This window comes from Rhinolophus ferrumequinum, chromosome 10 (genome assembly GCF_004115265.2).
Source record: "Rhinolophus ferrumequinum isolate MPI-CBG mRhiFer1 chromosome 10, mRhiFer1_v1.p, whole genome shotgun sequence".
NCBI classification, from domain to species: Eukaryota; Metazoa; Chordata; class Mammalia; order Chiroptera; family Rhinolophidae; genus Rhinolophus; species Rhinolophus ferrumequinum.
Window position 1 is genome coordinate 13,784,838 of NC_046293.1, and position 14,736 is coordinate 13,799,573.

Genomic DNA, 14,736 nt, shown 5'->3' on the forward strand with positions numbered 1-14,736 from the left:
TTCTTATGCAGAATATCCTCCTGGAAGCTAGCTAACAGTAAAAATCTCTAGCACTTCTATGAAAAAAACGGTTAGTGCTCATTCACTGGAATAAAAACATGTGCCAACTCTGACAGGTTACAAAGACGATTTAAGACACACCTTGCCTTCAAAGTAGATAAGGATGTAGCCAATAGTTTTAAAATCAAATGAACTTTTGTTAATAGGATAAAACACTTAAAAATGGAGATTGGGGAGAGGAGAGAAATGAACTACAAAATCCTCACAGTGGGAAGCATTTTCTTTGTAAAGTTCTGATTGACATTCCGTATTTTCCATCCTTGGTTGGGAATCTACATATGCGAGAAGGGCCGACTTAAGTTATATACAGATTTTCAACTACACTGGTAGGCGGCACTCTTAAACCGCCCCCCGCCCCACGTTGTTCAAGGATCAACGACATTTGGTGGACTGTTTCTAGCTACTTCTTAGTCTATTTCCAATACACCATAACATCCTATTTGATATTGAGAAAGCAGTAAAAGGAAAATTGGATGTTAAGGTGAACTGCTAAGGCAAAGAACAGATATTCTCGGTGGTCCTCAAAAGAAAAAGAAACACACCCATATATGTGTTCTTTGTCATAGTAAGTATTCATGCAGCTAGGTGAAACTGCTGCAGAAATGAAACAAATCAGCATTCAGTCAAAAAGTTGTTAAGAAACGTTTCACCTTTATTTTATGAAAATGCTAGAGAGCACTATGAACGAGCAATGCAAGCACAGCAGCACACTGCAAAGTCAGAACTGCACTGCCAGTAATGGTATTACTGCTTACACAAGCACGGGTTTTACGTTCTCTAACCATGAAAACAAAAGAGGTTTTGCTTTTTACCAGCAGAGCCATATTCTGCTCAGAGACCATTCCCCCTTCTGTTACACAGAAAAGAATTTATAATCCTTTTCTTTCGAGTCAAATCCTGCAACTTTCAGAAATCCCACACTAGTAGCTTTCTCTAACTAGTCTCCCTATTTCCAGTCTCACATCCCTCTGCACAACTAGTTGCCTGATGCATCTTTGTAAAGTAAAAATACGGTGTTACCGCCTTCCTGGATAACACTTCTAACATCTCTCCTAAAGGCTGAAGCAAAAGTTCTAAAGCAGGGCGTAAAGGGTTTTTCATTTTCTGGCCTCTGCCTTCTTTTCCACACTCATCTCCCAATCACTCCTGCACACTGTGGTTCCCTCCCAAGTTGAACCAGTTTCTTCTCTATACATACCAAGCCTGCCTCCCACCTCCGTCGTCTTCTGTGGACTGTCACTGACCTTCTCCACACTGCCTACCCAATCATTCCCTCTTCCAGGACGCCACGGTACCTGGCACACTCCTCCCTGTGGTGCTTACCAGAGTGTACTGAAATGCTTCCTTCATATGGAGAAATGTATTTACCACGCTGAGTTCACAGCACAAATGTTTGCTCTTTCATTAAACACTTATGGGGCCCCTACTGTCTGTATGGTACTTTGTTAAACACTGGGGATCCAAAGATGAAGAAGACATGATCTCTGACTTAAAGAAATTCAATGTCTAGAATGAAAGTTCGATGAATAAAAGAGTCACAACACAAATTGTGAAAATCATTAGAGATAAGTAAAAAAACGGTACAAGGAAGAGGATGATTAACTCTGCCTCGGATGAGGAGAGATGTCTTCAGAGATAACGCTTAACCTGATCTTCAAGGATCAGTAAAGCTCACCAGGCTAACACAGATGGGGAAAGGCATACCATGCAAAAGGAACAGCATCTGCTAAGTCATGAGGATATGCGAAGGAATGGTGCGATATAATCGGGCAAGAATAACAACTTTAGAATGATTAAGCAGAAAGTGTAAGGTGGAAGTGGATTCAGAATACACAACACAGATAGGTGTGGAGGTAAAATTTCGATTTTACTGTATAGGTGACAAGGAGCCACTGAAATTTATATAAGGGGAAACGACAAGATTATATTTGTATGTTAGAACAATCCCTCTGTTAGCCATGTGGAAAACAGACTGAAGAAAACCTGATCAGCAAAGAGGAAAATGATGACTTTTAATAGTTCATTGAGATACATTGTCACCCCAATAAACTTTAATTAAAAAAAAAAAAGATACAGAGGTTTGGGACTTTCCAGCAAAGAGGCTGAAGCACAAGCCAAGGGAGAGGTTAAGATTACTCAGGGAGCGATGTAAAGTAAGAATGGGGGCGGGGGGGGCAGAAAAGTACTCTAGGGAACTGTTGCAATGCAATGTGGACAAAGACAGGAGTTAGCAAATGACACTGACAACAACAACAAAAAAGACAGCAGTAGATCAAAGGAAATGTAGGAGTGTAGTGGCCCAGAAAGAAAGCGAGTGGTCAATAGTGCCATGTCATATAGTGTCAACAGTGTGATGAGAGACGTAGTAAGATAAAGACGAAATCATATTCATTGCGTAATTTGTTTATTTGTGACCTGACTAGAAGCATTTTCAGTGGCATCTGGGGGTAGGGAAGGGTAGTGGAAAGCCTGACTGTCATCAATTGAAGCCTGAGTGGGTAGTAAAGATACTGAAAAGAAAAACAGATTAATCTTTCAAGATGCTGAGGTATGAAGAACAGTGACATGAAGATGAATATAGGTTGAGGAAAACAGAGGGAGAATTAAAAGACAAAAGAACATAGAGTAACAACTGATGGAACAAGGCTTCTGAGAGGACACGAAAAGATCAACAGGAATGGGGGAGACTGTCTGGCTTGAAGCTAAAGAGACACCTACCCCTGAGAGAGAAAGGAGACAACAGCAGGTTTATAAAGGTGTGGGGCTACGGGCTGAGGGATTTATTTATCTCTGCAATTCAGCCCCTCCCACAATACCGAGCACATACTGGGAAGTAATAACTGTTAAAAGGGGGGACAACCCTACAAAGGCACGGGGGGTTTACAAATTATTTTCTTTTATTAAACTATGTAAGGCCTATCATTAGGTCCCCTTTAGAAAGTACACAATTGGCAGAGCAGGTAATAACAATTTAGTTTTTCAGGGCTCAACAAAATGAGCTAGTAGCATGAGCCCAAGTTAACGGTGGGCCACCATTGCTGGAGATACAGTTCAGCCTGGCACAGGCGGGTTTTTAAGGCACTTGGATGGTTCTCTGTGCCAAGTCGTCCATAAAATTTTGCCCTTTGCATCTCACCCCATTTCCATTTTCCTCCCTAATCTGTCTCTGTTCCTAACCCAATCTGACTGCTGCTTGCTGTGTCTGTTCAGTGGTCTGACTTCTGAGCCTTGATCATGGTACCTTCACTTTCAAACAGCTTTGAACATCCTGAAGGGGAAAGTTCAGCCACTCTGATAAATTACTGGAAATTTATTTCATTTTGATAGTCTGCCTCCAAACTAAACCCAAACTCCAAAATCTGGTGACTTATAAGTTAGTTGAATGTGGACTACGAACTTTTATTTATTTATTTATTTTTGCCAGAAGATTTAAAAGTAGATTTGTTTGACAGCACTTAAAAAACTGGGAGGTTTTATGCAAAAATCCAGAGTCCTGGCTTCTCTTGAAAAATCTGGAAGATCTGGTCACACTGGCTGCATGTTCCTTCCTGGTAACAATCAGGGGGAGCTCAAGCGCAGCAATGTACTCTTCTGGTTCCCCCAGTGTGCTCGCTCCCCAGTCTAAATGCACGGTGTCTCCAACAATGAACTCAGTGTCAGTTTTCATTTATCATCTTATGTCCAGTCCATTTGACTTACTTTTACTACCAGCCTGGTACTTGCAGGCATTTGAGTTTGTAACCCTTGATAAGGAAGTAAATATGAAGGCAGAGAACTTGTTCATCATTTATACCTCTGAATTCCCAGGATCTAGCTCAAAAAGTATTGGTTAAATTCTTATGCCAGAAGAATACATTTACTAAACTTAAAATCAAATTGAAAGGAAAAGCATATAAAGCAAATTGGAAGGAAAATATATAAATTGTTAGAGGTCAAATGAAAAAGATAAAATTTTGCTAATATCGGTTGGCTTTGGGCTCAAAGTTAGGACTATGAAACCTCAAATATGGGATCCTCGGGGGAACAAAGCTCAAATGAAAAATAATGAACAACCATTTATAAATGCATATACTATATTTGCTATGATACTCATTAAGTCATTAATGAGGTGATTATTTTTAGATATGTAAGTTATGTATTTAGATATATAATCGTAGAGGAAATAAATTTTATTTCCCCCTTTTAATAACTTTTTTAGAAGTACATAAGAAATGCATACTCCCTGTAGAAAAATTACACAATACAGAGAACTAAGAAAAGTTAACAGTCATCCTACTACTTGGAGGTAACAATAGATAATATTTTGATAAACCGTTTTTAATGAATAGACACATGTACGTGTGGTTTAGATGTACATACACTTTAAAAAAACAGCTCATTTCTGATCGATTCAATACAGCCAATATTGGTAGATTACTACAACAAGGCACTATACCATCACTTAATTCCAAGATGTTATATCAATCTTTTTTCAAAGTCATGGAAGAGTTGTTTAAAAGAGATGTTAAATAACTAGTCTAATAGTTGAAGATAATTACTATGAGAGGAAATATGAAAGAATGGAATGGTAAGACTCAAATTTGGGCTCCAGCCCTAGGCGACCACTTGATCTTGGGTAAGTTACTAAAAGGCTCTCAAATGCCAGGCTGCCTCCTTTATGACACTGAAATAATACAAATATTTACCTTAGAGGGTCCTTATGAGAATCAAACGGGATCACAGCATAGGATGTTTGGCACATGACACCCGAACACATGATAGCTGTGTTTATTATCATTGTTATGATATTGATCAAATTATATTGCTAATATACAGGAACTAAAGTCAGAAATGAAGTTTAAGAATTCAATGGATACAACTCAATAGCAAAAAATCGAATATAGTTGACCCTTGAACAGAATGAGTTTGAACTGCGAGGATCCACTTATACGTAGATTTTTTTCCAATAAGTATGTATAGTACTATAAATACATTTTCTCTTGTGATTTTCTTAACATTTTTTCTCTAGCTTCTTTATTGTAATAATACAGAATGTAATACATATATAAACACAGAAAATATGTGTTAATCGACTGTGTTATTGGTAAGGCTTCTGGGTCAACAGCAGGTTACTAGTTAAGTTTTTGGGGAATCAAAAGTTATACTCGGATTTTCAGCTGTGCAGGGGGTCGGCACCCCTAACCCCCAAATTGTTCAAGGGTTAACTATAATTCGATTATAAGTGGGCAAAGGACCTGAATTGGCATTTTTCCAAAGAAGACATAGAAATGGCCAACAGTCTATGGAAAGGTACTCAACATCACTAATCATCAGGCAAATGCAAATCAAAACCACAGTAAGAGATCATCTCACACCTGTTAGGATGGCTTTTATCATAAAGACAAGACATAATAAGTGTTGACAAGGCTGCTGTGAAAAGGGAATCCCTGTACACCATGGGTGGGAAGGTAAATTGGTGCAGCCACCATGAAAGACAGTATGGAGGCTATTAAAAAAATTAAAAATAGAACTACTATAGGATCCTCCTTTCTAGGTATATATCCAAAGGAAATGATATCAGGATGCCCAAGAGATATTTGCATTTCCACGTTCATTCCAGTATTTACAGTAGCCAAGATATGGAAACAATTAAGTGTCCATTGATGGATGAGTGGATAAAGAAGATGTGGTATATATACATACATATATACATACATACATATATATATATGAAATGTAGTAGTATTTCACCACGACAAAGAAGGAAATCCTGATATTTGCAACAACATGGCTAAAGCTAGAGAACATTACGCTAAGTAAAAAGCCAGACAGAGAAAGATAAATATGGTATGGTCTCACTTACATGTGGAATCTTAAAACAAAAACAAAAACTCATAGAAACTGGGAGTAGAAGGAAATGGTGGTTACCAGGGGGTCATGGGTAGGCGAAATGGGGAGATGCTGGTCAAAGAGTACCAGCCTTCAGTTACAAGATGAGTACGTTCTGGGGATCTAATGTACAGCATGGTGACGATAGTTAACCTTTTCACTGCATTAATTGATTTCAAGTTTGTTCTCCAAAATGTGTCAAAAAACTCCACAGAAAATAATTATAGTATTGATATTTTAAGTAAATACAGTTAAGGTGCTACATTTTATTAAAATAAATGATTACTTTAAAGTATAAAAACTTCCTATTGCTATTCATCCTTGAAAAACACAAAAATATAGAAAAATGCACGTCTGCTTTCCTAAACTTCCTTTCTGGGACACTGAGCTCGTGGGATAAAATCGAATGCCGCAGTCAGCGGCATGGAAATATCATTTGACTGTAGATGAATGTGGCAGCGAAAATGTTAATAATACTGTATTATAAACTTGAAATGTATGAAGAGTAAATCACAAGCATTATCTACACACACACGTAACTATGTGAGGTAGGGGATGTACTAACTTGACTGTGGTGATCATTTCAGAGTGCACATATATATCAAATAATGTTGTACATTTTAAATATATACAATTTTCTTTGTCAATTATACCTCAATAAATCTGGGATTAAAAAAACCCCAATAATTTAACTGACTTAAGATTTTGAGAGGAATGAAGTTTTTCACCTCCAAATTATCTATCTCACAAAACCGGGGTACTAGAAAACAGTGGACTACAAAATCTGCTTAGATGGGACTTTTATATGCTTACACGGTACATTTATAAACTAGGAGACGAAGAAAGAAATAGGTAAGAATAGCCGAATACATTCGTCAAAGTGCATTGTTCGAAGAACTCGCCTTTTGCAGTGCAAGTAACACATACAATTTTAGGAAACATTTTAAATTGTTAGACGTATCTCAGAAGACAATCACTTTATATATACTTATAAAATAGTATTCATTACATTGTAGTATAGTTATTTTTTAATTTCTTTTTACTCTTTAATTTCTTTTTATTCTTTAATTTCTTTTACTATCTTACTCTATCTCAAGGGCAAGGGGTGTATCTTAAGCATTTTTGTACTTCTATCTAGTACATTCCACAGTTCACATTCAGTAACAATTTACTGACTAAAGAACTTAGTGAAGAAACCAAAGCTCCTATAGATTTAATTCCAAGAGGTATTAAAAAGGGGAACTAACCTAGGCCTTTGTTTGGGTATCAAAATTGCAGGACCTGAATGACTTAAGCGGATTTTTCATCATGGCCCCAGGTCCTGACTCATTGAAATTAAAAAGTCTGGGTTAAGGATACAGAAGGCAGAGTTTAAATTGAGTGTTTTGTAGTGTATCTGTGTGCATGTCTCAATGACTTTAGAAGCATATAGGAAATGTTTTTAAGTTATTAATTTTAATATCTCCTCAGGCCTCCAATAGAACCAACAGAGAATAATAAGCTCTGAAAAGAGTGGAATGAGATGGCTACTCCTATTAAAAAGATTTCTCAAACTCTCTCAGAAAAATAAAGATGTAGAGGGCAAAGAGAGTTTAGCCTACCTCTCTCTTTGCAAAGGACAAAAAGGAATTCAGCAGCAATTTGCTTGACTCCAAGGTCAACATGTGTCATGAGGCGCACCAGCTTATTTCTCACAGTTGAGCCAACTTCAGGTCGATTTGTCACATCCCTCAAAGGTGGTAAAACCTAATGGTACAAACGCAAAAACTGTCATCAGTTATGAGTACTAGAGCAAGCGAGGATGACACCATGAAACTGGTTAGTCTACTGAGCTCAGTTTTGTAAGAGTGGAAAAAACACTTACAATATAAATAGGTTTGCTTCCAATTAAAATAAAACTCAACAACAGCAACAAAAAACAAACCTCAAATAATTTCACGCCTGTAATGAAATTTTATTTGAAGAAAACCATCTCTTCACTGTACCACCACGATATACTCAAATCCATTTCAGAGCTTTTACTCATCTCACTCAGTACCTAGAATGCCTCTGCTTTCCTCTAACAAAATTGATTTTAAAGTCTGGGTGTTTCTCTTTCTTCCACGGAGACTTCCTTAATATCCTGACTCATACTGATTTTTCCGTTCTTTTAATCCCTGCAGCATTTTCTATTTACTAAAAAAATCTGTACTTACGTTTTCTAATTGTTTTATTTTATAACAGAGAATGGCTATTAATTATTGAGTACTTCCTGTGTGCTAGTTGCTGGAACAGATGATATACACATATTCTCTAGAATCAGTCCTCCCAGTAACCATGCAAAGGATGCAGTAACATCCCTCATCCCTACTTTACGGACTGAGCCTCACAAGGCTTATTACACAACACACGTGGTTTGTCTGTTTGCCCGCCCGCCCACCCACCCACCCATCCATCCATCCATCCACCCAGCCATCCACCCACCCATCCATCCACCCACCCATCCATCCACCCACCCGCCCGCCCGCCCACCCACCCACCCACCCACCCACCCATCCACCCATCCACCCGCCCGCCCACCCACCCACCCATCCACCCATCCACCCATCCACCCGCCCGCCCCTCCCTCCCCTTTTCTTCTGATTTGCCTCTTATCTTCCTGGTTGCTTTATCTCAGTCACTTCTGCCAGGTCTCTTCTCTCCTCTTGAGTTGAGTCTTGGACAGCACTTCCTCCTATTTTCATTCACTCTATTGGTCATCTCATGCAGTGTTATGGCCTTATACGGTCTCTATTTGCTGGTAGCAACCTAAATTATACCTCCATCTTGATTTCTTCTCTGACCTTTAGACTTTTATAGGCCTCTCACCTTTAGCATGTCCTAAACAGAACTCTTGGTGCTCTCAGCAAGCTGTTCCTTATATAGTTTTCCATCTCATTAAATGGCAAGTCCATTCCTCCAACTGTTTGGTACAAAAACCTTGGAAATACCCTTGACTCCTCTCTTTCATACCCCATTATCCGTTCCATCAGCAAATTAGCTTGGTCCTACCTTTAAACTACATCCAGAACCCAACCACTTCTTACTACCTTCTCTAGTACTACCAAAACCAAGCTACCAGTATTTCTCGCCGGGACTACTGTCACAGCCGCCTCAGTGGTCCCTGCTTCCATCCTGGTCTGAATAGGATTCATTCATTCCAGCATGCCATGTAGAAAGTCCGATCATGTCATTCCTCTTCTCCAAGTCTCCCAGTTCCCATGGCTCCTCGTCTCACTCATAGTAAAAGATGAGGTTCTTACAACTCCCTTAGGTTTCACATAATCCAGCTTCCTGCTCCTTTTCTGACTTCAATTCGACTATACGCTTTCCTTGCGCTGCTACAGCCACACAGACCTCCAAGGAACTCCTTAAATACACGAAGCAGGTTCCTGCTTCAAGGTCTTCACAGTTGCTGCTCCCTTTGCCCAGAAACTCTTTCTTTAGCAACTTGCATGGCTTAGTGCCTTACTTCCTTCAGGTCTGTTCAAATGTCACTTATAGGAAGACATTTCCTGACCACTCCGTATAACTAACTCTTAGCATTCTCTTTTTTACCACCCCAGCCCTTTAATCTTCCTCATAGCGTTTATCACCACCTGACACAGTATGTATTATTTTTTAATTGTCTCCCTTCTTCTACAAGAGTCAGCGGGGCGTGGGAGCAGAGAGTTCTATTTTGTGTACTGTTCTCAGTGCCTGGCATGTTACTGGTATTCAATATTTCCTGATTGAAGGAAGAATGAATTAATTCAAGTAATTTTTAAAAAGTGCCTGTATAAGCTCGGCATTATGCTAGCAAATGACGAGACACAAAGTCGAATAATAACTTACTGTGCTAGACCCTTTATGTGTGCATTATTTTATTTAATCCGTTCAAGTTACTTTCTTCCTTCCCTAACTCTCTATATTGAGTGCCTACCATGTATCAGGAGGTACCAGAGACAATGGAGATATAAATGAATAAAAATGAAAACTAAATCTCAGAAAATTAAGTAATCTTACCCAAAGTGTTCACACAATCCATATCTTAATATCTCTGGTAGGGTAGAAAGTAACTGCACAATAAATTCTTGTTATTTGATTCAGTCAACCATATTGAGTTTACCTTCTATTTCTAGAAGAATGAGACATATATCACGTGATTTTATGTAGTATGTACCTACAGTTCCAGGGTACAGAATCCATTAACAAAGGTTATCACCTAAAAATTTGTTAGCTATGTTTTGGGTTCCTTAAAACAAGTCTCTTTACAATGAAATGTTGTTGTTTTTATTGTTATGTATCACTCCCAGATAAACTGCACAGGTATGGACCCTTTCTATTACCCCCCAAATACTGCGCTCCAACAAACATCTTTTCTTTGACCAGTGCCTCTTTTAAACCACAACATCCTCCTCTCTTCTATAAGCCTCTCCAGACTAACCCAACCGGGATCAGTAATTTCTACCATCTGTTCTCTTTCTACCTGCCCAAATACAGACTACTCAAGACAAACTGCCTTTGGGTATGCACATGTAGGATTTCATCAGGTATTACCTATAAAGCATAACAATGAACTAGCCATGGTTTCATTTATACTATTACCAAAGGGAATCATCTGCGACTTGAAGTTCTGCCTTTCTCAACCACCACAGTCTACGTACATCCTCCTCAGAAAGAAGGCTGATTTCTGTATTGTGTCCCGTAGTGCCGCGTCTCGTCTCCTTACCTATACTGAAGTGCTTCTCTGAGGGCAAGGAGTGGGTCTCATCATGTTTCGTATTTATATAATGTGTGACCCAAGGCCTTCATACAAAGCTATTCAACAAAGAGGTGTTTTCTTTTTGGATGTCTTGCTTAGAGATAGCAAGATCTAAACAGTGTAGTTGAACCTGGATCTCCTATTTGAAAAAGCTAATTTGTATAAAACTTAAAGTATTTTCATTTATTATTCTTCACCAAATCATGGCAGAATGTCTTAAAATAGTCAAACTTGGAAATGACTTTAATTCATTAACTAGTTTATTTTGCTTAAATGATTATGCATGTATTCATGATACCTCTCTCTTCCTCCCACAGGCTGTAAATTCCTCAACAATAGAGTCAGGCCCTTCTTTCTAATCTCTCCTTACCTGCAATATCTATAAATGAGCTCTACACATAGTAAAGTGCTTACAAAATCTTGACCATAGAGGGGAAAAATTAACCTGGTTTGTTTATTAGGGGAACTTCTATATGGCAATAAATGAACAATGGGGCAAATGGTGGGACCATGTACTGAAATGTGAAAAGAAAGGGGGAAGAAACAGGGTGAGGGGGATGGGAAACCAAGAGATTTGCTTGGAATATGTTAAACTTAAGATACTTACTATACATCCAAGGGGAGGAGATGAGTAGGCAGTTTGTTTTGTAAGTCTGGAGCTTAGGGAACAGGTCAGGGCTAGAGATAGAAATTTGGGAGTCATCAGTATATGGATGATTGGCAAAACCATGACTGCTGAATGAGATCAAAGATGAGTAAAAGGAAAAGACGGGTGAGTACAGAAAACTCTTCTGAGGAACACTGCATAAACAAAAGCCGAGAAATGGGGAGGCAGCTTGAGAACTGCGGTTAAGGGGAAGGTTTTTTTGCTTTAATAATGGAAGATGTGTTTGGGTGTGGACAGAAATGATCCAATACATTTAAAAATGACTAATTTAAGAAGAAAGGGAGGGAATAAATGTAGGAGCAAAGTTCTTGAGAAGGTGAGAGGGAAAGGGATCCAGGATACCCCTGGAGAGGCTGGCCACAGAAGGAAACAGAGGCAATTCATCCACTGTGATAGAGGGCGAGACAAAAGATACACTGGTACAGATGCAGATATGGCGGGAGATGATTTCTTCCCATGACCTCTACCATCCTACTCCAAACCTCCATCATCAGCTCTCTTTGGGCTGCTCTCTTCACATCTCCTCACACTCTAGTCTATCCTACAGATAGTAGCTAGAGCATCTTTAAATATAAATGAGGTCACATCGCTCCCTTACTCAAAATGGTCCAATGCTTTCCCATTTCACTTAAAAGAGAATCAAAAGTCCTATACAATCTTAAGTCATTTAGTTCTTGCCTACCACTTTTACCTCATGTACCACTCTCCCCCTTGGTATTTCATTACCTAAACTTGTTTTTCCTTAAGCATTCCAAAGCATCCTCTCATCTCAGGGACTTGGAACTTGTTGTCTCTGGTACATTCTTCTTCCAGAATATTCTCAGGGATCTTTGCTTACTTGTCCAAGTTTGTGCTCAAATGTTCTTTCTTCAGAAAGGCCCTCCCTTATTCCCCTAAGTCTCCCCTTCCCCTGCTGTATCTATCTTCAGAACACTTATGACTACTTACCATTATATCATATATTTATGTTTACTTTTTGTCCCCCCACTTGAAGGTAAACTCCACAAGGCAAAGACTTCATTTGTATTTCAATGCTTAAAACAATGCTTTGAACACAGCATACAGATTTCAATAAATATTTGTTGACTAAACGAATGAATGACTCAAAAAATAAAAGGACCACTTATTTCCAGATCAGAAAGATGTCAAATATTAAAACTAAATTTTCTGAGTTTCTGACTTTCTGAAAGAAAACCGTTATGAAAGAATTCAACTCAGTAATTCTATGTTAAAAAAAAGAAAAAAAAACACATAGAAGATTACTTTTAAGATGTAATATGCATTAAGTAGTTACCTGATCTTTGAGAAATTTTCTGATGTTTCGATGGGCTCGGGAACATTCTGTTAATAAGCTGAGAACTGGAGTTAGACCCTCTCTATAGCTGCTTCCCTATAAAGAAAACCATACATGCTACATTAGTTTAGTTTCTAACAGTACTACTTTTCTCCATATAACTGAGAATACTAATATTCTTTTTTGAGGGGGAAACATTTTATGTTACCAAAGCTTTATAAACTATTTAAAAAATTATTTTCCTAATAATATTTCCTTTTCATCAGTTATCTTCATGTTTACTGACGCTCATTTTTATCCTTCCTGGATTGTTCTACATTTTGTAGGGTCCTCACTGACTTAACCAATGGGCTTAAATGATGACCCACCCATACCACCTTGCTGCCTTTTAATATAGTTACCTGACAAAGCAAGTGACAGATGAGAGAAAATAAGCAGCTCACAACAAATGGAAAATTGATTTTTTTTTGGAAGGTGTCTTTTAGGAATTATGGAAAGTATTTGTCATCCAGTCTTTTGGGGGGAGAGGGGTAGTAAGTTTTACTTCCAGGACTTACAAAATACCTACATGGAAAGTCATTCATTTTTGTCCTTTGTTTTCAGGCATTAGTCACAATTTTGGTGTTGCATCAACACAATTTTCTGCTTTAAGCAAATAAATTCACTTGGTTTTAGCAATTTATCATCTATCATATAGTAAAGTGCTTTTCAGAGTTCAAATAATTAGACAAGATATCAACTATAAAAAAAATTTTAGATTTAAAGATCATGTCCTGTGATATCTGTATGTGGCACACCTATATTCTTTAGAAGCATCTTCCCAAGGCCTCCATTTTATCAGCCTTACCTTGTCTATTCTCTTCTCCATAAAACTGAGTAAAACATGAATGGCTTCCATATTCATACCATTGTATACCATGGTATTGTTTTTCAAAACTGTTTCTTTCTCAGCTGTTTTATCACTGGGTAGTTCATCTAGAGTCGTTGCCTCTTGGGCTGTTTCTTCATGGGTTAATGGACAAATGAGAACATCCAAACAAGAGACCGGAACATTGCTTAAAAGGTTGACTGCATTACTGAAAAGCAATTTAAAAATACGATATTTAATTTGATTGAATAGTCCTTTAAAACGCAAACATAATAATAAGTTCAGAAGTGACTTTTAGGAGTCAATTAAAATTTTTCTTTTTCAGAATGAGCCTTTAATATTACTTGGCACTTACTGACTAAGAGACAGAAAATAAAGAGGACTATTTCAAATACACACATGACAAATTAGAAAGAACAGATGTTAAATGGACACACACAATCACATGTCATTTCTGAAATGCTAAAATAGGAATTAGTGAGCTTTAACAGCGGCTCTTTAATTTTATTACAACACAATGCTAGCTTTACATTTTCTCCTTGGGGTTTTAAATCCTTTTGTGGATCCACTGGTGTTTTATTATTCTCTAGATTACAACATAAAGCATCCGAGATGCACTGTATCTAAGCAGCTTATCACAGAGGCAACAACAGTAAACACCCAATATCGTAGAATTAAATTTTGTTCTTTTTAGATTTATATAGAAAACACAACTTTTGAGATCATCCCATTTTTTTGTACGCAATTTGCAGAAAATCGGTAATGGTGTTTTTCTTGCTCTCTCATCACCAGGTTTCTTTAAAAGAGGTCAACAGAGCTCTTTTGACTCTCAATCCCCCAGGCCTTTCTGCTATGTATTAATGAATACACCAGGCTAGGATACACACCAGTAGGGGGAACCCAAACCTTGTGTTTTTGGTATTCTCTAAAAATCGTACACTGTTGCTCAGTGTGTAAGAGATTAAAATGACACTAACAATTTAAAAATTAGACAAGTTCTTAATTAACATATCTCCCTTTCTGCATTATTTCATATTCTTTCATCTAGGAAGAGAGGTTGTGTTCTGTTAACTGGATCTTATAAACCTCTGCCTCAGAACTTCCTGATAAACAACAATGGAAAGACAGGCATTACATTTCCTAGTGACAGAGAAGCAGATCTAAAAATAACCACATCCTGACTAAAAATAAACTCTTGCAAATGCAATTTGAAAGTC

The 14,736-nt window shown here is 37.9% G+C and overlaps 1 protein-coding gene across 6 annotated transcripts in view; it reads right to left on the reverse strand.

Annotated features, from left to right (window-relative positions):
• Positions 1–14,736, reverse strand: part of RIC8B (RIC8 guanine nucleotide exchange factor B) — a 101,073-nt gene that overhangs the window by 30,796 nt on the left and 55,541 nt on the right. For all 6 annotated transcript variants that reach the window (XR_004424105.1, XR_004424103.1, XR_004424104.1 and 3 more), the window contains exons 5-7: positions 13,499–13,727; positions 12,652–12,747; positions 7,530–7,674 (exon numbers count right to left, since the gene is read on the reverse strand). Coding sequence is in view for 3 of the 6 variants with exons in the window: in XM_033116528.1 (XP_032972419.1) it covers positions 7,530–7,674; positions 12,652–12,747; positions 13,499–13,727 (470 nt within the window). In the remaining 3 variants the exon portion in view is untranslated. The remainder of the gene's footprint in view (positions 1–7,529; positions 7,675–12,651; positions 12,748–13,498; positions 13,728–14,736) is intronic.